We start from the raw sequence: 26,447 nt of genomic DNA, 5'->3' as shown, positions 1-26,447 counted from the left end.
AGATCCGGGAGTGGAGCCACCACAAGAGGGACCGCTTGCAAGCCTTGCTGATCGCTATGGGATGATGCATGGGAGAGCAAGGTATGACCACTGTACTAAGAGCGTCCACTGTAGAATGCATATTGAGCCTGGCAAGAGGAAGAAGTGCTATCGACGAAGCCATGGACCCTAGAGCCCTCAGGACCAACTCCGCTGGAACAGAACATGAATGGAGAATGGCCCGCACCTGGAGCTGCAGATTTAGAACTCTGTCCGCAGTGAGGAAGGCTCGTAAACTCCTTGTGTCTAGTCTGGCCCCTATGAAATCTAAGAGCTGAGTGGGTGCCAGGTTGGACTTGTTTGTATTTATTGTGATGCCCAGAAATGGAGCAAGATGGAGAAAGGAGTCTCGTGCCGAGAGAAGTAGATGCCTTGTTGGGGCGGTAAGGAGCCAGTCGTCCAGGTAGGGAAAGACCTGCACCCGCGCAAGCCTCAGGTGGGCCGCTACCACTGCTAGTACTTTGGTAAACACCCTGGGGCTGTGGTGAGACCAAAGGGAAGGACCCGGAACTGGTAGTGACTGGCTCCCAGCCGAGCGGAGAAACCTCCTGAGCGTCTGTCCATTAGGATGTGGTAGTACGCGTCCTTGAGATCTATCGAGCACATCCAGTGGCCTTCTCCCAGAAGGGGGAGAATAGATTGTAGAGTGACCATTCGGAATTTTTCTTTGGGGACTGCCAGGTTCAAGAGAGAGAGGTCTAGGATTGGTCTTAGTTCCCCCGTCTTTTGGCACTAAAAGAACCTGGAGTAGAACCCTGATCCGATCTGGTCTGTGGGGAACGGGCTGGATGGCTCTTTTCTCTAGCAGATGGCCAATTTCTGCCAAAGCGGCCTCCCTTTGACCGGGTGGTACGTCTGGGAGGGACTTCATCTTTGGAAGGTGAAGGAAAGGAATGCGATATCCCTGGATATGATTTGGAGAACCCAGCGGTCCGATGTTATGGACTCCCATGCCGCTAGGTGCCCAGAACGTCCCCGACTGCCTCCAGAGTAGAGCAGTCGGGCAACCCTCAGGGTTGCTGCGGGCCGTTCAGAGAAAGGTTCCCTGGACCCGAAGTTTCTGGGAGCCCCTCTGCCTCTAGGGCGGCGTCCTCCCTGTCCTCCTCTGCCACGGAAGGACTGGTTGTCCGGAGCAGGCTGGGACTGCTGCGACTTCGGAACCACATCTTCTTCTGACCCTTTTGGTTCCTAGAATAGGGCCTCTGGGGTGCAGAGAAGCGGATTCACGGCAGACAGCGTCTTCCGTCCTTCTCGCTCTGGGTCAACGTCTGTGAACGGTCTTGCCAAACAGAGCAGAACCATCAAAGGCGTTGCAAGCGGCCTTGAAGGGCTCAGAAAAATGCAGTGGCGGAGCCAGGCCTGGCGTCTAGTGACCAGTCCTGTCCCGCAGCTCTAGCGGCGCCCTCCGTAGCATGGGAGAGTAGCCGATAGAAGTATTTGTGACTGACCTAAGAGTGGCCATTTTGGTGGAGTGCAGAGCTCTGTCCTCCTCGAAATGGACTGGGGATGCAGCGTACTCTTAATAAGGTCTCGCTGCATCCGAATAACATGTGCCAAATAGTTCAGCGCCCTTACCGAGAAGGTCGCCGAACTGAACATCCGCTTCCCCAAGCGGTCCATCATCCGAGACTCCTTGCTCGGTGGGTGGACTGAGGGACTCTCCTGAGCCAGTTCCCTCTTTGTGGCCGCCATCAACATGGCATCTACAGGAGGCCCTTACTCCAATGGGTCCTGTCGGAAGGCGGGCTAAGGATTCTATCAGGTCTTTTGGGAATTGGCTCCACGGTGTCCGGTTCCTTCCACGCCCTGGTGGTAATAAGGTCCACCAGAGGGACGGCAGGTGGGGACACCCAAGCGGTAGACGGGCCCGTTTGAATGCCTCCAAGAACACGGACTCGTCGAGGAAGACTTGGGGCAGACCACCCCCCCCTAATACGGAGCATTTCCATGATGTCTCCGAAGGAGACATCCTTGGGGGGTGACCGTGGGGAGCCTTCCCCTTCCTCCAAGTCCGTGTCTTCAGTGAGAGACTCAGGGAGTCAATGTGCCTCCTTTTGCGTATGCTTGAGAGCCTCCTCTGGGGGCTGTCAGAGGAGTCCTCAGCAGCAATTTGCTCCATGGGAGCAACTTGGGGCACAGAAAGCGGGCTGTCCCAGGGGCGGATGGTGGAAGCCTGGCCCAGTGCAGAGGGAGCGGGCGGGCGAAGCAAGTGCCAGGGGTCCGGAGACCCTCAACAGAGCCCTCTCCACTACATCAAAAGCCGAAGGGGAGCCGACCTCGACCAAAGGATCCGACAATCGGCTCCCTCGGATCCGAAGAGTGGATCGAGCCGGCGCGAAGCACTTTCGGATCCGAAGGGACAGTGCGCTCCGACACAGACGGCGCCGAAGGAGCACTGATCCCCGGATCCGGCTCGGATCCAGGCTCCGAGATCGGATCCGACGCACTCGAGGGCATGGTCGGATCCGGTACCAAGTACTATCGGCTCCGACCTCCCCGGCTCGGCTGCTCGGCTCCAGTTGCTCGAACCCGGTAGCGGGTCGGAGAAGGAGCAATAGGCTTAAAAGGGTGTTGAGCTCCCGAGGGAGGCAAGAGCACTCCCATCTGCATCTGGGCCTGGATGAACCTTCTCATCATCCGGTCCAGATCAGCATCCGAAAGGCTATGGGTAGATCTCGGCGAGGCTACCGAGGTAGGCCTGGAATGCCTCCTCGATAGCCTCGACGGAGATCGGTCTCCTCCTCCTCAGCACCCGCTGAGAAGCACACAGGTCACCGGAGCCGAAGGAGGAGACCGCACCGACAAGGAAGCCGGGAGAAGCCGCTTGGCTGGCGGGGCGAAACAGAGGTCTCGGCCCGCTTGTGGTGCTTCTCCCTCCGGTCCTTCTTAGAAGCATCCCTCTCCTGTCCTGAAGCGGGAGTTTGAGTCCCAGGAGCAGGAGGGGGTGCCACAGGGGGAACAACTGCAGCCGCAGGAGTCCCCGAAGGAGCGGAGGTCGGAGCCGAGTCCGGCGGTAAAAGACCCGCCAAGACCAGCTTGGACCTCCGCTCCCTCAGTGCCCTGGGGTTGAACCCTGCACAAATGGTACAACCAGATGTGAGGTGTTCAACCCCAAGACAGCTAACACACCGAGTGTGGCCATCAGCCGGTGAGAGCTTATGGCCACACTCGGAGCATTTTGAAAATATGGACTTAGGCTGTTCAGCCATAGTCTATAAACTAACCTAAAGTTACAGAAAAGTAACTTAAACAATAAAAGAAGCACACAGGCCTCACACACACTCTACGTACCAGCGAGGGGAGGGAATAAAAATTACTACTGAAAATTAAATTAATCTAAAAACAGTCAATAATAATAGGAAACCTACAACTTTCACACAAAAAAGTTAAAGAAGGAAAAAAATTCTCTATTTTTTAACAAGAAAAGTCTACTTAGCTGAGAGCTATGAAATCCACATCTAGTTACCAGCGCGGCAAACAAGATCTGAGGTCATGAGGGTAGAGCAGGGCATTATGGGTGAGGGGAGGAGCTGAGAGCTTGGATCCATAGCTGGAAAACTATGCCGGTTCGGATCCGATATCGGATCCATAACCCACAGGTTGCAGACAAATGAATATCCTACTTCAGATCAGAAATTTCAAAATCTTGATCAGAAGAATCAGAAGGAAAATCAGTTCTAGGTCTCTTAGAAGGTGAAGGCTGGCTTCACCTAATTAAAGTAATAAGGTCTTCAGCCATTCTTATTTGTTTTTTTCGGCATATGGGCCTGACCATGCGGTTTGTATGTCAGTTTTCTAGTCATGGGTCAAGTTTTAGGCCTTGAAGAAGATGGCGTTGGTTTGAAATGCAAGTCAGTAGGCCTGAATACACCATCAGAAGCAGGGTGCTTGTACAGCGGCTCCAAACCCATCCAAGGTAGAGACATCCAAAGGTTCCATGGTCGAAGAAGCATCTCGTGCCATACCTGACTCCAAATGGGTCTCAGTAGAGGCCTGCGAATCTGAAGTAGTGGGTATCAGGGGCTGCGAAAGTGTCTTACTGAGTACCGGCAAACTGGCGACTAGCTTAACGGAAGCGTCGGCAGCTTTGGACCCATGCGGTCTATCTTTACGTTTTTTCGGAATGTCGGTAGTCAGATGGCTTACCGAAGCCATTTCTGGATAGTTAAACAGAGTACCAAAATCATGTGCAGCAAAAATAAACAGACGTTGAATAGCTTGGGTGTTGAATAAGGCACAAAACTGACAGCGGGGGACGTCGTGGTCTGGGCCTAAGCAAGGAATGCAGTACAAATAAAAATCTTTATGAGGTATTTGCTTTCCACAGGTAATACAATTGTTAACTTTTACTGACATCGGTTTAGAGCAAGAAAAAGGATCCCCAAAGTTGTACTTAGCTTTTTTGAAGACTTCGGTTCTGAATCTCAAAAACGAAAATTTCAGGAGTCGGACGACCGGCACTTGTGAACTGCTTCTGCTTCGAGCACCGCTCAGCAATTAAGACTGATGTAATTTATTTATTTTTATTTATTTATTTATTTAAATTTGTTGACCGGGAGTGTCCGACTGGACCTGGGTCCATTTTCAGCGGAGGCCCGGGGAGAAAAGCTCCACAGTAAAATAAACAGACAGTAGTTAAATTGGATTACATAGCGATTAACAATTTAACATAGAAATTACTTACAACATATTTACAGATGAAGAACATAATAAATCAGTAGACAACTAGAATTTTTATCTGTGAAGTACATAACAGGCATTAACAAATGTAACAATGAGAAGTTCCTGCTGTATAGTAAGTACTAGGCTTATGACCGCATCTGAGCTTGCTATCATCAAGGTAGTTAGTGGAGGTGAAAGAAAGGTAGTAGTTGGATGGGGTGGATGATGATAGAGTGGGAGTTGCAAGGGCACAGCCAGCATGTTTTTAGGTGCGCTTTTAATAAAGTTTTGAAGTTGGTGCATGATGGTACGGAGGTAATTGTGGGTGGGAGTGAGTTCCATAATTTGGCTATGGCGCAAGAGAATAGTGCTTCACCAGCAGAGTTATTGGCTTTAGTGATTTGCAAGTGATTTTTGTTGCTGGATCTTAGTGGTCTGGTGGTGCGATAGGGTTGGAGTAGATTCTAGAGGGATGGGACATTTAGTGGATGGTTTACTAGTTTGTGGGCGAGTGAGAGTTGATACCACTGAAGGAGGTGAGAGAGTTCAAGCCAGCCCAGTTCAGCAAGTGAGAGACAGTGGTGACTACGGTAGGATGCCCCTGTGGCGAATTTGGCGATTTTGTTGTAGCAGGTCTCTAGCTTGTTTAGATCACATTGCCTTAGGTTGGTATATACTGGAGAGGCATAAAGAAGGGTGGAGATAAGGTGGGAATTTGCTATTGAAATCTTTGCTGCTTTGGTGAGAAATTGTTTATTTCTGTATAATGCTCCTAGTTTTTTGTGGACTTTTTATGGTCATGGATATGTGAATGTCAAATTTTAGTTTATTGTCTATTTCCACTACTAGCAATTTGGTGTGTTCAGTTGGGTATATAGTGGTGTTGTCTTTTGCTGTGATGTTAAAGTGAGAGTTGTTTTGAGTATGTTTGGTGGGTTGGAAGATGAGTAGTTTAGTTTTGTTTGGGTTGAGTATTAATTGGGCATCGGATAACCATGTTTCAACAGAGGAAAAGGCTTCCTGTGTGACTTTTTGCAGTTTGGGTAGGGACTGGTTTGAGCAGATGATGGTTGAGTCATCTGCGTATTGGATGAGTGTGCCATGTTTGGTGGCAGAGGCTAGATTATTGGTGTAAACAGAGAAAAGTAGGGGTCCAAGGATGGATCCTTGGGGAACCCCTATGGAGACAGGTAGTTGGGGAGATATGTCATTCTGCCATACAACAGATTGTTGGCGGTCAGACAGGTAACTCTGAAACCAGTTGGTGACTGATTGCGAGGAGGATAGGTTATTGAGGACAGAGATAAGTTGTTTGTGTGGGACCATGTCAAATGCTTTAGATAGGTCTAGGAAAGTAGCAGAGGAGAGATAGCCATTGTTTTTATGATGAAGGATAGTGTTAGTAAAGGAGAGTAAGGCAGTGGTGGTGCTATGGTTTGGTCGGAAACCATGCTGAGTACTGGAAAGGAGGTTGTTAGTAAGGAGGTAGTGTGAGACCTGAGAGTGTATGCATCTCTCTAGTATTTTGGAGAGTGGAGAGAGAATAACTATGGGGCGGTAATTGGTTAGTTCTGCACAGGGTCCGCCTTTGTGGAGGGGAATTATATGCGAGACTTTCCACAATGTGGGAACGTAACTTTCTGACAGAGATCGGTTAATCAAGATGGATACTGGGTAGGCCAGAGCATCAGCTGCGATTTGTAGGTATTCACTTGGGAGGTTGTCTGCTGCTAATTTGGTGGGTTTAAGTTCAGTTAAGAGTTTTTTTATGTTGGAGGTAGGTACAGGAGAAAAAAAGAAGGCAGTGGGGAGATTACTAGTTGAAGGTGTGGGTTGGAGGGGAGGGGGGTTGTGTTGTTTAGCTAGTGATAGTATGGTTTGGGTGAAGTGTGTTGAATGAGGTAGCAATATTTTCTGAGGAGTGAGGGATGTTAGGAGGAGGGGTACTGACTTTACCTGGGTGGAGGATGGTGTTTATGGAGGACCAGAATTGTTTGGGGCTGTGTTGTGAGGAGTCTAGGGCAAACTGGTAGTACTGGAATTTGTCCCGTTTTATTAGCTTTTTGACTCCATTGCGTAGTTCTAGGAATTTCTGTCTAGCTGCGGGGGTTTTGGTTTTGCGCTAGTGCTCCCAGGCTTTATCCCTGTTTTTCATTTCTGACTTAGTGGTTTTCTGTAGCCATGGGGAGTGTTGTGCTTTGGTTCTGGAAAATCTTATGGGGGCATGGTAATTAAGGATGTTCAGGAAGGTAGTATTAAAAAATTCAACTGCGTCATCTAGACTGAGGTACTTTAGAGCATGCCAGTTACATTCTTTGAGGGATGAGATGAATGTGAGTGGGTTAAAGTTTAGTTTTTTACGTATTTGACGATAGATGACAGGTTTAGCTTGGTACAGGTATTTTTTGAGTAGGAATGTTGGGGAGTGATCACTGAGGCTATCTGATAAGCAGCCTGTTATATATGACTGGGGGTTCTTACTGACTAGTATCCAATCCAGGGTAGTGTACTTGCTGGAGTTTTTATTTATCCTTGTTGGTGACTGGACTAGTTGGGTGAAGCCATGAAGGTGTACATGATGGGTTGGATTGTTGCCAGAACAGGATTGCCAGTCAATATTGAAATCACCTAAGATGATAGTTTCTTGGGGGAGATGGTGGGTAGACCAGCTGAGGAGGTTTTCTAGTGGAGGGATGTTTTGGCCAGGTGGGAAGTAGCATCCAATTATGTTGATGGTTTTGTTTTGGTTAATTTTGAGGTTGGTATACATTATTTCTTCATTGCGGATTTGTGGAGCTGATGATTTTAAGATCTGGATGTTTAGATGCTGTTTAAATATTATAGCTACACCACCTCCTTTTTTGTTTAGCCGGTCTACTCTTAGTATGCAGTAACCTGTAGGGAGTATTTGCTCACTGGTAATGAGGTTTTAGCCAGGTTTCTGTCAGGATGACAATATCTGGGGAGTATAAGTCAATGGTGGCATGGAGTTCATGGACTTTGTTGGATATACTTTAATACTTAGGCTTAGTAGAAGGAAGTCACTTGGCTTTCTATTGGCTGTAATATGGGAGAAGTTGTGGTTTCTAGTCTGATTATGAGGATTGGGGTTGGAGATGGTAGGGCCAGGGTTGGGGTGGATGTCTCCACTTAGGGCTAGTTTTGATATGCATGAGATTATTAGTTCTCAGTTTTTGAATGTGTTTGTTTATAAGGGAAACTTTATGATTGTGCTCTGTGGGTAATAGGTATGGTGGGAGGGTTACTATGTTAAGTTGTAGGGATGCTTTACGTTTGAGTAATATAGTTGGTAGAATATGTGGGGGTGCATAGGGATGGTTCTTGAGCTGGTGGGAGGGGAGCTGAGTATGGGTGAGACATGGGTGGTGGTGTGAGTAGTAGTACAGTGGTAGTGGTTAAGTGGGGGAATGATGGAGCTTTGGTAGGATGTAAGATATGCAAGGAGAGTGCATGCAGTGAGCAAAGGAAAGGTATGCTTGTACATGTCAGTTGAGGAGGTGTGAAAGTAGAGGGAATATGGAGGAGGTAGTGTTGGGTTAGCGCTGTGGTTGGCTATTGGAAAGATGGGAGGGGTTTGAGTGCAATAAAGGTGGGACCACTAGGGGCGGGAGGGAATAAGCGGCAGGGTGGGGAGCAAAGCGGGTAGAGACCCTGTTAGGTTCTTGTATGAGGGGCTGGAAACAATCACAAAGCAAGACAAGTATGTGTTAAGAAACAATCACAATTGACCAAGGACTGCTCTGAAACTAAGTCTTTTCTTAGTTTCTCAGGTGGAAAAACAGGATAACCTTGTATCAGTAGGCTACTGTGGTCATAGTTTAAATTAACAAACACACAGTATTGATCAGTTATAGATACTATTTGCTAACAGAAGGGAATAAGAGAAAGTGGAAGATGTGTGTGGTGGTGGTGGGGGGGGGGGGGCTGCTTACAGCCAAAGCACAGTGTTCTCCAGGGGAAAATGAAGATTGGCTCAAACAGGTAGACACATACTCAAAGGTAACTGTAGCCGTTTGCAGACAGTTCAGACCCGGACTGCGCTTCTCTTATAAGAATGCTAAAGGTGGTACCGCAGTTGAATACTTAAGAGTGGTGTTAGGTCTTGAAAAGAAGAGTACAGAGAGGAGTAAGCACTTTTGAGATGGTAAATATATATTATAAAGATTATAAAAAACACACTGAGCAAATAGCTACCACATGCAGGACAATGTCCTGAACCACTAATTAGTATATGCAGATACTGAGCCAATTGGAAGAACATTAGAAAACAAAAACCCAGACAGTTATGCAGCCACAGATAAAAATATAGCGAGCAGCAATCTGTCGTGGTTCTCTAATGTGATTCTATCCACCAGTAACAGCACAAACTTATAGAAATAATTTAGACACTAGTATGAGCTGTCTACACACAACACAATTACATGAATAACATTAGTGAACAAGGTGCAGCTATACAAATAGACCATACATACTATTATACTAGAAACAACTTGGTGCATACAAAATGCTAGCATGCCATAGTAACATCAATAATAAAGCATAAAACATATTAGATGTCCAACACAATTCAACATAAACATATACAGTTGTAAAATGTCTAATACAATTCAACATAAATAGGCATTTACAGTTGTAAAACACTTACTGGAGAGACACTGAGCCTTCATGGGGCCTGTAGCAGAGTGGATTGTAGTTTTACAAATGGTGCCTGCCACAGGTAATATTTATTAACTCTGGGATTGTCTTAAGGTAATAAACAGGGAAGGGGAGGGAGAACAAGGGTGTGAGCAGGCAGTTCTTTGTACTGCTGCTAATGAGCCAAAGCAAGACAGGTATGTGTTAAGAAACAATCACAATTGACCAAGGACTGCTCTGAAACTAAGTCTTTTCTTAGTTTCTCAGGTGGAAAAACAGGATAACCTTGTATCAGTAGGCTACTGTGGTCATAGTTTAAATTAACAAACACACAGTATTGATCAGTTATAGATACTATTTGCTAACAGAAGGGAATAAGAGAAAGTGGAAGATGTGTGTGGTGGTGGTGGGGGGGGGGGGCTGCTTACAGCCAAAGCACAGTGTTCTCCAGGGGAAAATGAAGATTGGCTCAAACAGGTAGACACATACTCAAAGGTAACTGTAGCCGTTTGCAGACAGTTCAGACCCGGACTGCGCTTCTCTTATAAGAATGCTAAAGGTGGTACCGCAGTTGAATACTTAAGAGTGGTGTTAGGTCTTGAAAAGAAGAGTACAGAGAGGAGTAAGCACTTTTGAGATGGTAAATATATATTATAAAGATTATAAAAAACACACTGAGCAAATAGCTACCACATGCAGGACAATGTCCTGAACCACTAATTAGTATATGCAGATACTGAGCCAATTGGAAGAACATTAGAAAACAAAAACCCAGACAGTTATGCAGCCACAGATAAAAATATAGCGAGCAGCAATCTGTCGTGGTTCTCTAATGTGATTCTATCCACCAGTAACAGCACAAACTTATAGAAATAATTTAGACACTAGTATGAGCTGTCTACACACAACACAATTACATGAATAACATTAGTGAACAAGGTGCAGCTATACAAATAGACCATACATACTATTATACTAGAAACAACTTGGTGCATACAAAATGCTAGCATGCCATAGTAACATCAATAATAAAGCATAAAACATATTAGATGTCCAACACAATTCAACATAAACATATACAGTTGTAAAATGTCTAATACAATTCAACATAAATAGGCATTTACAGTTGTAAAACACTTACTGGAGAGACACTGAGCCTTCATGGGGCCTGTAGCAGAGTGGATTGTAGTTTTACAAATGGTGCCTGCCACAGGTAATATTTATTAACTCTGGGATTGTCTTAAGGTAATAAACAGGGAAGGGGAGGGAGAACAAGGGTGTGAGCAGGCAGTTCTTTGTACTGCTGCTAATGAGCCAAAGCAAGACAGGTATGTGTTAAGAAACAATCACAATTGACCAAGGACTGCTCTGAAACTGTAAGTCTTTTCTTAGTTTCTCAGGTGGAAAAACAGGATAACCTTGTATCAGTAGGCTACTGTGGTCATAGTTTAAATTAACAAACACACAGTATTGATCAGTTATGGATACTATTTGCTAACAGAAGGGAATAAGAGAAAGTGGAAGATGTGTGTGGTGGTGGTGGTGGGGGGGGCTGCTTACAGCCAAAGCACAGTGCTCTCCAGGGGAAAATGAAGATTGGCTCAAACAGGTAGACACATACTCAAAGATAATTGTAGCTGTTTGCAGACAGTTCAGACCTGGACTGCGCTTCTCTTATAAGAATGTTAAAGGTGGTACCGCAGTTGAATACTTAAGAGTGGTGTTAGGTTCAAAGGTAACTGTAGCTGTTTGCAGACAGTTCAGACCTGGACTGCGCTTCTCTTATAAGAATGTTAAAGGTGGCACCGCAGTTGAATACTTAAGAGTGGTGTTAGGTTGGAGAGACACTGAGCCTTCATGGGGCCTGTAACAGAGTGGATTGTAGTTTTACAAATCTGTAATGGCGTCGGCTGCATGTTTTATACCCCTGACGACCTGACATCATGGAAGAAGGGACAGCATCCGATGCAGGGATCCAAGACTTTGATATACAGGCCAGCTGAGCGCTACCTGCAGGCAGATAACCCAAATGTAATGACTGCAACAGTGAAACATGAAGAACATCTAGTTGAGAGAGTTTATCTATTATGCCCAAGTGGGGAATAGTGTCAAAGGCTTTGGCCAGGTCAAGGTGGCAGTGTGCACAGTCTTCCCCTCATCTATGGCTTTGGTGACTGTCTCAAAGAAGTCAACCAGATTTAAAGAACATAACCTCCCCTTGTCAAAGACAAACTTTGTGGGGTCGAGTATTTGGAGGTTGCCAATCTCCCTGTTAATGAGGTCCATGACAATCTGTTCCATGACCTTGCAGATCAGGCTAGTTAGGCTGATGGGTCTATAATTTCCTGATGGTTGGACGCTCTACCTTTGTGTATAGGGATGGTGGCTGTCCTCTACTCGGCTGGGACAAAGCCGGTACTCGGGCTTTGGTTGAATAAGGTCCTTAATGGTACTGCAAAGTTCATGTAGGATACAGCCTGGGATTTTATCGGGTCTCATGGAGGCAGTATTTTTTGCCTTTGAGAAAGCAGTGATGACCTGTTCCCTAGAGATAAGGGGAGGGGCCCAGGTACTGGGGATGTCTGATTTACTGATGGAAGGGACAGAGGGTTGAAGTTTTCGCTGAATCTGTCAGCCAGTAGGTGGGCTATATCTATAGTATCTGTGTATGTTGTGTCCTTGACCACCAGTTCTGAACACATCTGGATGCTTCCTTTGAGATTGCAGACATATGTGAAGAAGGCCTTATGATTGTCTTTAGTAGACGTGACCAATTTGGACTCCAAGTTGGCTTTAGAGGACTTCTCTAGCGCTCATTTGTTTGTTCAGGCTAAGGAGAGATTGCTTCTAGTTGGGCACCTGCTCTTTCTTGGTCCTGGGTACAATTTCCTTTTGCTATATAGTTTATTTATTGCAGATGTCCACCAGACAGGTTTACGATGATTTTGTTTGGTCAGGTATACCCGATTCCATGCACCTACATAAGTGCTTGTATAGTACTTTGGTGTAGATTTGAACATTGGTGCCAGTTCCTACAAAGGGGGAGGGGGCTGTGAAGCTGTTTATACCATCCCTCAGGAGGTTGTAATCAGCTTTGGAGAAGTTTTTTCCTTGACCCCAGCTAGAGGGGGATCAGGAGAGATGCCGACTTCAAAAGTGTCCGCTTTACAGTCGGATCTTATCAGGGAAGCTGATACTGTAGGTGTGCTGCAGTGGTTACTCATGTTAGTTAATACCAAGTCCAAGATATTATCGCCTCTTGTGGGGGTATCAACTAGCTGCTCCATTGCATTTGCATTGATACAATTGAGGAATCACTGGCCATTTGCGTTCTTGCATGAGCAGTTTTTCCAATCTATGGTTGGGTAGTTAAAGTCGCCCAGGATCAGGGTAAAGGGTTGAATCTTGGTAGATTCAAAGAGGTCCAGACAGGTAGAGTGGTCATCTCGAGTCAAAGTTGGAGGCCTGTAGCTAGCTATGATTTGAATGGGGGTCTTTGTCAACGGTTAACTGCACCTGGAGTCTTCTCCTGTGTGTCATACTGTTTGACCAACCTGGAGGTGTGTCTGTCTTGTATTGAAACTCCACTTCCTTTGGCCTTGCTGTCCACAGTTTGGGGTCTGAATGTATGACAGGATGAGTAACCATGTAAGGCTGAAATGCTCAAAGCTTTGAACCAGGTTTCTGTGACTGCACAAATGTCAGCATCTTCCAGGGTTAAGAATGCTTGCAATGAGTGCAGTTTCGTGTTTAGACTCCAAGCATTTAGCAGCATGACCTTTACTTTGCATTTTGTTGGAAGTTTTATGCTGGTTTCATCGACCTCAGGACTTTTTCCAAAATAAGGCACTATGGGGTAGGCAAGGCCTTGTCAGAAGCCTGAAGCCCAAGTGAGACAAATGCAGGCCATCTCTAGCAAAGCATCATGGTCTGTTGATCACATCTTCCCAGGCTGTCAGACACTGGATCCCCCTGGAATGACACCAGAAACTAAGCCAATTGTTAATGTCAATCGTTTTCTGTTTGTATTGAGGCATCATTCTGGGTGATGGCAGAAGACTAGGGGCATACATGCCTGGGACACGCATTCATCTAGCTCAATCATGTCTCTCCTTATATAGTCCAGGGATGTACGTCTCAAGCCATTCACTCCAACATGGACTATGGAGTCTCCCTATGACTAATATGTTGGGTTTATTGTTAGGCCTTTGTGGCTGCGAGACACAGGTGTGTGGACTACATGTGGTATGTGGTGTGGAGGGTTGTGGAGTTTGCATGTGTTTTTGCCTCCGAGGTCTCCTTTGTTTGGGTTTGTTTTTGTTGAGAACCTCCACATATGTGGGTGTGTGTTGTGTAGTTGTGGGTGGTGTTTGAGGTGTAGTGATTGTGTTGATAACTTTCTCAGTGCCACAAACTGGCTTGTGAGGGAGATAGCATAGACTCTAGGTTATTAATGTAACTGCATCTCTCATATTGTGTTCCTAGGTGGTAGCAGTAGATGGTTGTCCGCGTAATGAGGCAGTTGCTACACTCTCTCAGGATGCCCATATCAACCAGGCTGGCAGGAGAAACAGTAGGAAATTTTCCATCCATATTCGTCAGAATCTGAGGGACAGAGGCCTGGGAGAGCTAAGGGACAGGCCTAAAGCCCAAGTGCTTAAACCAAAACTAAGAGGCTTAGAATAACATTTACAATTTAAACAGGCTAAAAAGAATCAGTAATAAATACAGCAGAAAAGATGCAACTGAACACTTTAGAGAACAAGTAGCAGAAAACGCAAGCTGAAGTAATAGAGTAAGAGAAGGAAATACATACTGTAAAAGCAGCTGAATTTGTTTTTTTAAAGTAAAGTGGAAAGGGAGAAGGGAGACTCTAGAGAATGCTTTTAACTGCAAACAAATCCATTATATGATACACGCCTTGGCAGGAAAATCAGAACAGATGCTTAACAAAGAGAGAAAATTTCCAATTAATACCTTTCACACAGTGAAACTAGCTAAAAAGCTTTACAAAAAGTGAGGCAGTAACAAAAGTGATCTAACAGGCCCAGCAAGGCAGACAATTGCAGTACAATAATCCAAACTAGTTTATAGCAATAAAATACTGTAAAACGTGCAATAAATGGTAAGACTAAGCAATAACTAGTAAAAACAGCATAACAGTACTTCAACTCAGCTTTTCTTTATCCCCAAAGTGATACAACAAAGAATTACAAATATATACTAGTCAGAAGAAAATAGACTTAATTGCACTTGTAAACATTCTCACAGGTAATAATTTAAAGAATTACAAAACTACAAAACTTAAATGCTCTGACCTTCTCTTATCATCGCTTTCCAGCAGCTGCAGTTTGTAATACGAGTTTGTTCCTCTACTAATATCCACAAGTCCCAGAGTGGCACTGAATATTTTGCCATTCTGCTCCAAAACATGAGCACAGTTTTCAAGACCTAAATGACAGAAAACATTACTTATGTTTTAAAGAAGATGAAAAAGGGGTTGCTGCAGAGGTAAAATGTTTTTCATTTAAGCTGCACAGAGAGATTACAAACAGGCAAGGTATTCTTCTCAGTATATAGCTCTTAAAGGTGAATGTGATGGATTAAGCAGGTATGAGTATTCCAGTTCAATCAACTCACCTAGGCTGCATATTTGCCGAGCTACCTCTACCCACTACAATTACATTACTCTGACACTAAATTATGTGGGGAAAATAATGCATGCATGAAAAAAGATGCAAAGGCATAAGTGGTATAATATTTTTTATAGCTTTAACAAGTAAAGCCATAGTTCTCATACATGCTAGCAGAGACCACTTCCCTCCAGACTACATATCTCTAAGAGAAGAGAAGGATTGCATGGACTGATTCCAGGTCTGGTCACTGGTGCTTCACAACATTAAAGCTCACACTTCATAGTCTCTACAACAAAATGTCAGATCGTCAAATCCTGCCCCTCTCCTGCGGGGGAAAAAAAAAACAACCAGTACCAGACTACTGACACATTACTAGCCTCAAACCATTCCATTCATTTGGATGCTGCAAAATCCAAGCTAAAGATTTCTCCTATTAAACTGTCACTACACCACTGCTGGACCACTGCAATGTTTCCTAAATAATGAACCATTACTAATGCCATCATATGTGACTTCTTTACTAAAAGGCTCTCAAGTCAGTCAGACTTATCCAAATGTCTGTTGATTGGGTAGATGAACTAGTCACAAAACCCCTTTCAACCATCATCTGCACTCTCCCAGAAACAATGAGAAGGAAACCATACAGAATAAAACTGGAACTCAGAATAACAAAATTAAATCAAACAGTAACAGGACTAAAACAAAGCAACATAGAACAAAGCACTAAACTTAGCAGCAGCATATAACAATACATATGCAGTGATAGCTCATAGTATTGACATTACTTGGTTTGTTAGTATTCCACATCCGTACGACACAGCATACAATACTGTGCAGTAATTAGGTCAAACATTTTCCAGCCCCTCTAAAGCACTTGCAATTATTTGAAAAGAAAATCTGAGTCTATTTTGAAAAGAGACAGAAGTCTGACGTGGCCTAACATTTACAGAAGGCCATTCCAGCAGGCTGGATGCAGTTTGGGTGATATTGTTTCCAACAGAAGTACTGAAATGGGGGTCTCTTAGAATCCACACACTGCTAGTCTCAAGATCATTTGCGGTCGTCTTTGTTGTAATTAAGATTTGTCCTACTTTATCTTCACAACTTTTCACAAACACAAAAGCAGCATTAAGTTGTGTTGCACTGCTTCTAAATGGTATCCAACTTGTATTCTGTAAAGGAAGGCAATGATGAACTCTGGGCTCAACTAACAGCATGTTTTGTTTATGGCGGTTTGGAGTATTGTGAGGTTTATGCAGGAAATGAGTGATAACAGGGAGGACACACTCCAATTATGGTAGCAATACATTTTTTGACTAGTGCCATTAATGTTTTAGGAAATGAGACACTGGAAATTTTGTAGCACCTTATCTACAATTGTGTGTGTGCATTTGAATGGCAGGCTTTGGTCTGTGAGAAGGTTTTGGCATCTGTGTTCACATGCCTGCTTAATTACATTCCCAAGAGGGTCTCCAACTATAACCTGAACTGGATTAGACAGATTTTTGCTGTTCTGCAAGAATCAAGACATCAACACATCAGTTTCCCTAAAGTTAAGTTTACTTTCTGTTGCCCAGGCCCATAAAAACTCTGCTTGTAGCTTGTTTTGTAAATAAGAAATAGTTTTGTCAGAACCAAGAAATATATATGTGTAAAATGTTACATCCACTTATGAAAAATCAAGGAGATTAGGTTACCACAAAAACAGAAAACTGTGTAAGCCTCAGAATTGACCCCTGGGGAACACCATTACTAACCTTTCCTATGCCTGACACACTGCTGCCAAAGGTAAATCAGAGGGGTTCCATTTTTTGCACAATTATGAAACTACATTCAGCGAAAGCTCATGAATCCTCATCAAGTGGCATGACTGATGAAATACATGTCTAAAGTCCCATCAAGAAAAAAACATTCCAATAAAGTATTACTTTTGTCACAACAGTATTTGTGACACTGCAACCAGAAGCCATTACAAAACCCAAACATGAACTCATGCTGGGTACCCGTTAGGAGTCCACAGCTGCTAATGTATGCTCAGTGACTTGTCGTCAGATTAGTTTTTCACAAACTTTGCCACTGAGACCAATAGGCCTTCTGCCTTGTTTTACTTTTATCTTTATAAATTGCTATATCTAACTTCCTCTTTTACTCATCATCTTTCTTTTTCCATTTCTATCCCTGTAAATCATTTCTTTTCTCCTATTTTTTCCATCGAATGTCTTGTGCTTTCCTGGTCTAATCTCCTATTTCACTTTTCTCCTCTTCTTTCTATTTTTTTCCTTCTTCTCTTTGCTTTCCTTCTTCATGGACTCATCCTCACTCCTCTTATATATTTAAATGCTGCTTAGATATTTCTTTTTGTAAATTTTTCATATGTTACACTTCTAATTTTGTCAACCTTGCTTTCTTCCCTTGTCTATTACTTTGTTACACAATGAGACTATTATTTTGCTATTGTACTCGTATTCCTTTTTTTAATTTACACTGTGCTTTTCTCCTCTCTAATTTTCGCTTATGTGTATTTTATTGTGCTGTTTGTATTATTTTCTCCATTTTGGGGCATTCCCCCCGGGACTCCGATGAAAATGAGCTAACACTCAGCCAGACTATCCTAGTTAACAAAAGTAAATAAGTAGTATCTGAAAATGGTCTAAAGCCTTGAGGGGATTTTGGGTTGAGAACTTTAGTCAGTGGCAAAATATAGGTGGTCTTTAAATAGAGAGAGAATATGACCTGTTACATATGTGAGTTGTTGAAAATGAAAGAATTCATAATTGACAAGTAGCCAGTCTTAACAGTATTACAAATTTCAAGCCTTTGTAATTAGCTTTCTGAAGAGGTTTTGCATCCAAGTTGTGGTGAAGTTCTCTAATCTGAAATGATGGCAATAACCTTAATTTAAAGGCAATGTAAGGAGTTATGTAGACAGAGGAGGATCTTTTGGGCGAGGGATTTTTAGGACATGCAGGAGGTGGAATGAAGTACAGTTGTCTCCCACTTACCATAACTGTAGATGTTTGAATAGATCAGTGTTGCAGTACAGATTCTAGGCTCTTTTGCCATGCAGATGCCTCTGACTGGCCTGATTTCCAGAGTCATTACATCATCCCTGGCTAACAGACGTCAAAAGACGACGTCAGGGTATAAGAAGGGTGTCCATCAGTGCCATCTTCAGGTCTTTCTAAGCACTGAACAAGTAATATGATGCTTGAGGACAGCATGGCTTCCCCAGTTGTCTGAGTTTGAGTGAGAACGAGGAAGAGGGATGATGGAGATGAGAAGACCATCTGCAGTGAAAGCCTCTACCACTTGCACTCAAAGGGAAAGAGAAAAGTGGTCAGCAGACAGAGGTTGGAGGATGGGAGTATGTTACTTTAACAGTGATCTACTTGAATATCTACAATTATGATAAGTGAGACAACCGTACCATGTTCTTCGTAGATAATGCTGCAGTACTGATTCTGGGGATGACCCACAAAGCTAAAAGTTGGGTGGTGGGTCACCTACATGACCCTAGGAAATAAGGTTTTGCAGGATGTCAGTGAAGAAACCTGCTCTAACCCTGCAGACATTGCTTAGATCAGTGTTTTGTAAAGGTGTGCAAAGTTTCATACTGCTCCCTCTACAATGTAGGGAGTCCTTTGAGGAAAGCAGTGATAGTTGCCCCATGCATGGTAGAGTGGACTTCAATATGATCAGGTAGAGATTCTCTATAGCGAAAGTAATAGAAATTACTGCAATTTGCTATTTGGAAATGGTCTGCCTTTTTTTTACCCCTGTGAAAGCAGCCAGCAAATGCTCTGCTCTAGTAGGGTTTTTTGTCCAGTCTAGATAATACCTGATTTGCCTGTTAGCATCCAGGGAATGAAGGACTTGCTCTGTCCTGTTCTGTGGATTTGGTAATAAGACTTGGCAGGTGGACAGCCCTGATTAGAGTAAGTTCTGATACCTCCTTAGGCATAAAAGATGGGTTTGTTCTAAGGGTTTCCCTTTCCCTCTAAAGAACAGTGAAAGGCTCTTAACATATGAGGACCTGTAGCTCCGACACCTTCCTTCTGATGTGATGACTATAAAGTGGACTTCCAAGCAAGCATCTTGAGAGAGGCAGTGGAAGACTGTTCAAAAGGGGACAAGGTATGTTTCTCTAGCACACAATTTAGATCTTAGACAGGAATAGGGCTCCTTCTGGGTGGTCTCAAGAGAATTACCCCTTTTAGGAAAGGTTTCATGAGAAGGTGTGAGAAGACAGGTGAAAAACTGTGCAGTCAAGCTGAGATGGCAGATGCATGCATTTTAAAACAGGCTTGTAATGTACTCAAAGACTGAGCTGATGTCCGTCTGAGAATGACTGGTGTTCTTGCTGTTACACCAGATGGAAAATCTCTTCCATTTTGTCAGGTATGATTATTTGGTATTGGGTTGCCTTTTCTCCTTTAGTATGTAAAGCACATCTTTGGGAGAGAAAAGAAAACCAGTGTTGCCTCTGCCAAAAGGCAGCCACTAGGGATCATGCTGGGTTTATCCGCCCTGACTTTTATCAGCATCCTGGAGACAGAGACAAGGGCAGGAATGCACACAGGAAAAGGTTTGCCCACCTGAAAGAGAAAGGATCTTTTTTCCAAGTCCTTGTCTGTTGAGTTCTGGAGCACGTTTGTAATTGTCTGTTCTGGTGAGAGGCTAACAGGTTACTGAGGGGATACCCTAATGCAGAGTTCGGTCCAAGAACACCTCACTTCAGCTCCACTCCCTGGGGTCTAGAAGATTCCTGCTTAGAGCATCTAGCAGGGTACTCTTCAGACCTGGAATATAATATGCTACGAGAGTAAGTCCTAGTTCCTGAGCAAGCATCCAAATCTTCCACGTGAGGCTGCACAAAGGGCACTGTCTGGCCAAATGCCTGGGCATAAATTCTGCTGAAAAGCTTTTATGGAAGGTAAACTGCTAGTACATCCTCCTGGTTTATACTCAGTTTTCTCCACTGTGATGTCAGATGCCCCATACTTTCCAAGAACCTAAGTGGAACCCCCCCCACCAGTCTATGCTTGAACTGTCTATGGTGATGGTCTTGTCTGCTTCTGGTTAAGAGAAATTCACCCTGGGTTCTGGAGTATGGTGCTCTTCCACCATAGCAGCTCCTTCTTCATGAGTGGAAGGAGAGACAGTAGGGTATTTGCAGGGGGTTGAGAATGCTGTTTGCAAGCATATTTTTAGAAACAAGTTAAGTTTTCTCATGTGCAACTTTGCAAGCGGAATCATGAGAATGCAGATGTCATGTAATGCAGAATCCTCAGAACTTCCCTTGCTGAGCTGTGGTGTTTTGGTAACAAGCTAGTCAGGTAGTTTGTCAGGAAAAGATATTCCGTCTTGGGGAAGGAAGGCTTTCTGCTGGACAATCAGAGGGCTTCCAGAAAAAGGATCCTTATATGAGGAAAATTTTGTGATTTTTGAAGACTTAAGGTGAAAGCTACATTTTGGAAGCAATCTACAGTGATCTGCAAGGCATCTAGCGTCTCTGCTGTGGATTTTCCTTGAATAAGACAGTCTAAGTATCGGGTAAATATGGAACTCCCAGAGCTCTGCAACATGCTATCAAAGAAGCTAAGCATTTTGTGAAAATTCTGGGAGCAATGGACAGCCGAAATGGTAAAGCAAAGAACTGAAAGTGACAGACTGCGGCTACAAATCTTGGGTATTTTCTGTGACTGTCTGGTATGGGGACATGGAGGAGTCTTTTAGGTCTAGGATGACCATAAATGTATCTTGGAAGATCATGGGAAGCAATTTTTGTAAAGTAAACATTTTGAACTTTGGGATATTGAAAAACTATTTTCGAAAGGTCTAGGATGGACCTCCAAGTGTCCTCCTTTCTTAGAACTAGAAAAATTCTGGAGTCAAAGCCTCTTCTCCTTTGACCTGGAGGAAAAGGATAAATGGATCCTTGGTGGAGTACTTCCCTTTAGATAGGTGGTAAGTCTCTCCTGTTCTTTTGGTGTTTTTTTTGGATGCCTAACTAGGGTGGAATTTCTCTGAACTTCATGCAGTACCCCCTTTCTACAATGCTGAGGAACTACTGGTCCCTAGTGATGGTCTTCCACTGATTTAGAAAGGAGAGTCTTCTAGTCAGAGGTTTGGAAGGGATAGTGAGTAGGGGTATTTGCGGGCTGGGGTTGAAAACGGTCAGTTTGTCTCTGTGCTGTGTGGGCTCTTTGAAGCTGCCTTTTCTGTGCCACTGTTCTAGTCTCCATCTTCTGGACTGTCTGAGTCTCTTGCCAGGGGTTGCCTCCCCTTGTCTTGTCTAGGGAAAAAAGGCCAAGATTTTGAGGGGTAATTCCTACGGTACACCTTGGCGTCAGACAGATAAAATTCCTTAAGGTCTTTATTTGCTTTCCTTTCATATCTAGCTTACCAGAAACCTGTTCAGCTGGAGGTCGAAAAAGGAATTCTATGTCTAACAGAACCTCAAGTAGTTCAGCTTTGACCTGATCCAACAGGGGCTGAGGCCCTGTCTGTGGATGACAGATCCTGTGGCATGATGCATCCAAGGCAGAGACGCACTTTAGGGAATATATGGAAATTTGTAAAGCTTCTCTTGTCATCTCCTAAATTTCCTCTGATAAGGTTATATACACAATAGAGTCCATCTCAGATAGAAATTTATCCTGTATTGATTCAAGGTGCTTTAGCATATGGAACTGGCAATTCAATGCTCTCAATGCAAGGGAGGCAGAAGTATAAGCGTTTAAATTAGATCAGTCTAATACTCTATCTTCCCTATGACTGGGTAGGGGGTGTCAAATTGGTCCCTTAGCTACACCTTTTGTGGATTCAGTAGAGACAACTGATGGGTTAGCCTTAAGATTTTTGTAAAAGTGCCTGAAATTCAAGCACTCTGCAAACTGTCCGGCTTCCTTGGAGTAGGTGGTAAAGAATTAGGATGTAAAGCAAGGTCTTCAAAGACATAATCCAGTAATAAGTGTACAGGAGGGATAGCCAGTGGCCTGGAAAAGGCAAACTTAGTAGTTTCCTGTAATGGGTCTGAGCTTGTGAGAACTGTTTGCTTTCCCTGTTGAAAGCCTCCTTCATTCTATGAAGAGTATCCATGTAAGAAAGGTCCTCTGGAGGAAGGCAGAAGAGAGGGTGCCATCTGAGTCTGAATCTGGGAATGTCTGTGAATGAAGTGGCCCAGAATAGGATGACAACTCATCTCCTGTGCTTGAGGAATCAGAGTCCTCATGAAAGGCCATCATACTTTTAGGAGAGGCATCAGAAGCAAATTTGAGAGATGGCTCCTTGGATTTCAAGAAATGCATGAATTTCTGTTCTATTTTTAGGAGGTCTTGGGCTATCGCCTGAGTAGAAGTGGCTGATGGCAGAGGCAACGAAAAAGAAATGGTTCATTTTGGTTTAAGTGTCCATTTAGAAGGGATGACCGTTTCACAGTGAAAGTAGACAGACCGTCTCCCTCTAGATCTACAACTCGAACATTGGAAGCTGTGGACCGCTTAGTGACCTCAGACCTGACCAACATCTGTGTCATGGTAACAGTGGTAGGTAGGGTGGAAACCATGGCTGCCTCTCAAAAGGTCAGAACCCTTTGGCACAACCTAAGACTCACCAGATCAATGAAAAATCTTCATGTGGGGTTTGCTACCCACATTTCAAGCAACTGTTGACCTTCTGAAATATTAAACTGAGACATGAAAATCCTCAGTGGGGTACTTGCCAAACTGGAAGGAGGAGAGACAAAAACTGAACAGACTGACAGACTGTGAACATTCTGAACAAGTGAAGTGCACTGGACTGCACTGGCCAGAGAGAACTGAAAACTGACTGACACCCTTCTTATATATCCGGATGTCTGCATCACCCCTAGCCTACAGAAGTCCGAAGACAAAGACTCTGGAAACTGGGCCAGTCACAGGCTTCTCCATAGCAGAAAGACCAAAGAATCCTTACTGTAAACACAGACAACGAAGAACATCTGAGCTGGCAAATGTGGCAGCTGCAGAAGATTCAAATGTTTCTGAAAATCATTTGCAGACTGAATGCTGGTCAAGGTGTTAAATGTACTGTTAGGCAAATTAGATCTTTTATGTTCAAAAGGTTTTGAAAAACTATAGACATGAAAATGTTTTTCCTCCCAAGAAAGGAGGATTTGAATGACTTAGTTACTATCCTGCATTGTTTTCATTGCTAGGTATGGTATACATTCTCAATAAATGAACTATTTTTTCAAGTCTGCCAGTGGCTTATCTTTTTGTCTAAGCAGAGCCTTTAATTTGATGGTGAGGTGAATGCACCTCTGACTTCTTACTTTTCATAATTTGACCCAAAAAGTAAGTATTTTAGGAATTTTAAGCATTCTATCAGTGAAATCAGAATTTTTACCCTTTTAAAAACTGTACAGCTTATTAAGCCAAACATCTGCTTTGTCTGTGTCATTACAGTCAAACTACATTCAAAACCAAGGTTTAATTCAGTCATACCAGACAGCACTCGGCTAACAGTGTCAAGTTTCCATGTGTGCAAGGGATGAACAGCAACAGCCTGGACCTGTGACTGAATTTCACATTTAAATGAGGAAAGTCTTAAATTTGTTTAAATAAGTTTGCCTTACTTGTTCAGCTTTAATAATTTTCCTCACATTTAAGCTGCTTAATCACAGCACTAAATACCATAAATTCAGTGTAGTGATCAAGTTACATTGTAACAGTGCTGCATCGAGTCTTCCTTTCATGCGCTGTAGACATGAATGAGATGAAGCAGCCCCAAGCTAGTACTGGAGGCATCAAATGGCATACAACCTGCTTGGTGTGCTGGGGTAAATAAGCTAATCATCATCACCCTGTATTATTTTACCATTCAAGAAGGAAGATTTATTTTAACTTCTGGAACATAACAGCTGCATTCTTAGTGCATCAAAAACAACAGGACCTTCAAATGGGTCCTGTGACTCAGTATACCCTTTCCACAAAGTAAGATTAGGCACACTTCCAGAAGACCCCACTTTTGGTGGCATATGTTCCCAGTACTGACATACCATAAGGATGCTTAACCCCATAACCAGTCAAATTCCTAGGTAAAAAACAAGCACATTCCTACCAATCAAATGCCCTGTCCGTACAGACAGAAATAGTGGCAGGGTCTGCTGGGGGGCACTTGATCAGGAATTTATCAGAGTCAGGGACCCTGTGTAATCTCTGTCTGACCATCGAGGAACAGGAGGTTGGGAATCAGGATTAATGGATGCTGCTGAAAATGCATCCAGGAAAGCAGCTGTACAGGTGAGACAGAAGAGGGAGTGGATAATTCCATTTGAATCAAGTCATAAAATCTTTTCTGTGCTTCAGACACGTCTGAGCATTCCCACTTAAAGTGTTCTTTCATGAGATTAACAGTGTTGCCGAATGTAAGGTCTTCCACAGGGGAGTCAGGCTCAGCAGAGGCCTCTTCGAGTGATCCATATCCCAGTGGGGATGAGATCTGGAAAGAGTAGGATAGTGAGTCCTCAAGAGGAATCGGACAATTCTTCCTCTGGAGGCTGGTTCACAATCCTTTCAGGTAGAGAAGGCCTAGGATGAGAAGAGGGAGAGCCACAGGGACGAACTCAGATGAAGGCCTAAGGGCCAGGAAAGCATTGTAGAGACTCTGGTTGAAGGCCTGCCAGTCAGGTAAAGCCTCTGGAGGTGGGGTAATATGCCCGGTCTTTTGTTTTTTCTTGAATGGCCTAGCCAGCGTCTGGCTGGCGGTAAGCCTGGAAGAAATCATAGGAGCAGAGAAGGTTGAATCTAAAGTGTCCAACGAAGGTACTGGTCCCCCCAGCATCTGTAACGGGTACCAGTACATCCTCCTCAGACATGTCCGCTTTAGATTGTGCGACCTCCTGACAGGTACCAGCTTAATCTACGGTGGCGGAAGCAGAGTCCTCATCCAAGCTGACAGCTGCTAAAGGCTGAGGAGCGTCAGAGGGAGGCGCAGTGGAAGAAATAGGCTACATGGACTTGGCCCTCTTCCTTGGCAGTTCAGTTGGGGCATCGGAGGCGGCTTCCATACAGAGAGCCCTGCCTTACGCATTGGTTCTCCATGTACAAGAACAGAGCCTGTAAGCAACTGCAAAGGGTCTTGGGGATGAACGATTTACAGATGGCGCAGTTTTTGTAATCGTGCTCCCTACCCAGACAAGTGAGACACTGGTCATGGGTGTCTGTGTGGGATTTGGCGACCACAGTTGCACTTACTCTTACCAGACATGAACAGACTATCAAAAACAAGGATTGTAAAAAAGGCCCCAATGGGGGTACTAATCTTTTTTTTAATGCGAAACTGATCCTACATGCGTGAGTAGCAGGAACAACTGGTGTATGGCTGGCGGCTGAAAAGTTCTGAAGACTGGTGTGTGCAGATGGCACCTTTATGGCCCATGTACATGCCTATACGTCAAGACGTCTGACGCACCAAAGGGGAGTGAAAAAGATTTGGAAAACTGGCCGGACAAACTGATCAACTGCAACATTGGAATAGGAGATTAAGTGATACAATATGAATGTATCCACTAGCTCTAACAAAGAAAACCCAATGGACTCCCAAGATGGCTGCACATGGATCAAAAGGATAGAGCTTTCATAGTGTGAAAACTGTAAAACTGCATAAAAAGACCAGTAAAAACTATCAATTTGTGCATAACTCAGCTGCTGGCTAGTAATTACACTGCCCAAGTGCCAGCAAAATTTGGAGAAAGTAGGAGTAAATAAATCAGAAATGAAGAAAAATGTAGCTGTGAAGAATCTTGCAGCTGTTTAAAAAAGTGGATGAAGTTTCAGCTTTGACATAGGAGATGGTGTGTAGTATTTTAGGGGAAAAATAAACTAAATGCAATCACAGGTGTTTCAAACAAGTGAAATAAAGAAAAGTTGTGTAAAATCTTACCATAACCATAGATGTCCCCTCTCTTCCATGTTGCAGTATTCCACATATGGGAGGGTTTACCCTTCTTTCGCATGCGTCCGGCCAGTATTCCTAAGTTTTTCAGTCCCCCCAATGCATCAGACGTCTGATGTGGCTGACAGGAATGTGGGCCATAAAATTGACATCTGCACGCACCAGCCCTCAGAACAGAATCCCCAGTCGGAGCCAGTCCTAAAAGGGCATAGCTTTTGTCCAGTGCCACCCAGAGGAGCAAGTGCAACCGACAGGAGGGGGAAGGAGGGTGGGAAGGAATACTGCAACATGGAAGAGAAGGACATCTATGGTTATGGTAAGATTTTACACAACTTTTCAATGTCCTTTTATTACTATGTAGCAGTATTCCACATATGGGCGAGTGCCATAGCTCATTAAGAATAGGGTGGTGGTCTGGTAGAGCTCTCCAGGAATCCATGGAGGACAGCCCCGGCAAATCCTGCTCTGGCCCTAGAGATCTGGTCCAGCTTGTAGTGTTTGGTGAAAGTGTATACT

General features: G+C 44.0%; 1 protein-coding gene across 1 annotated transcript in view; it reads right to left on the bottom strand.

The window, feature by feature from the left end:
* Positions 1-26,447, bottom strand: part of PARP1 (poly(ADP-ribose) polymerase 1) — a 2,301,307-nt gene that overhangs the window by 1,262,037 nt on the left and 1,012,823 nt on the right. Inside the window, exon 15 of the mRNA XM_044060208.1 lies at positions 14,676-14,808. Within this exon, the coding sequence (XP_043916143.1) occupies positions 14,676-14,808 (133 nt within the window). The remainder of the gene's footprint in view (positions 1-14,675; positions 14,809-26,447) is intronic.

Source organism: Protopterus annectens, chromosome 1.part2 (genome assembly GCF_019279795.1).
Source record: "Protopterus annectens isolate FY-2018-M chromosome 1.part2, PAN1.0, whole genome shotgun sequence".
Lineage (NCBI taxonomy): Eukaryota > Metazoa > Chordata > Ceratodontiformes > Protopteridae > Protopterus > Protopterus annectens.
The sequence above is the reverse complement of the archived record's forward strand: the minus strand, read 5'-3'. Positions and strand labels throughout refer to the sequence as shown.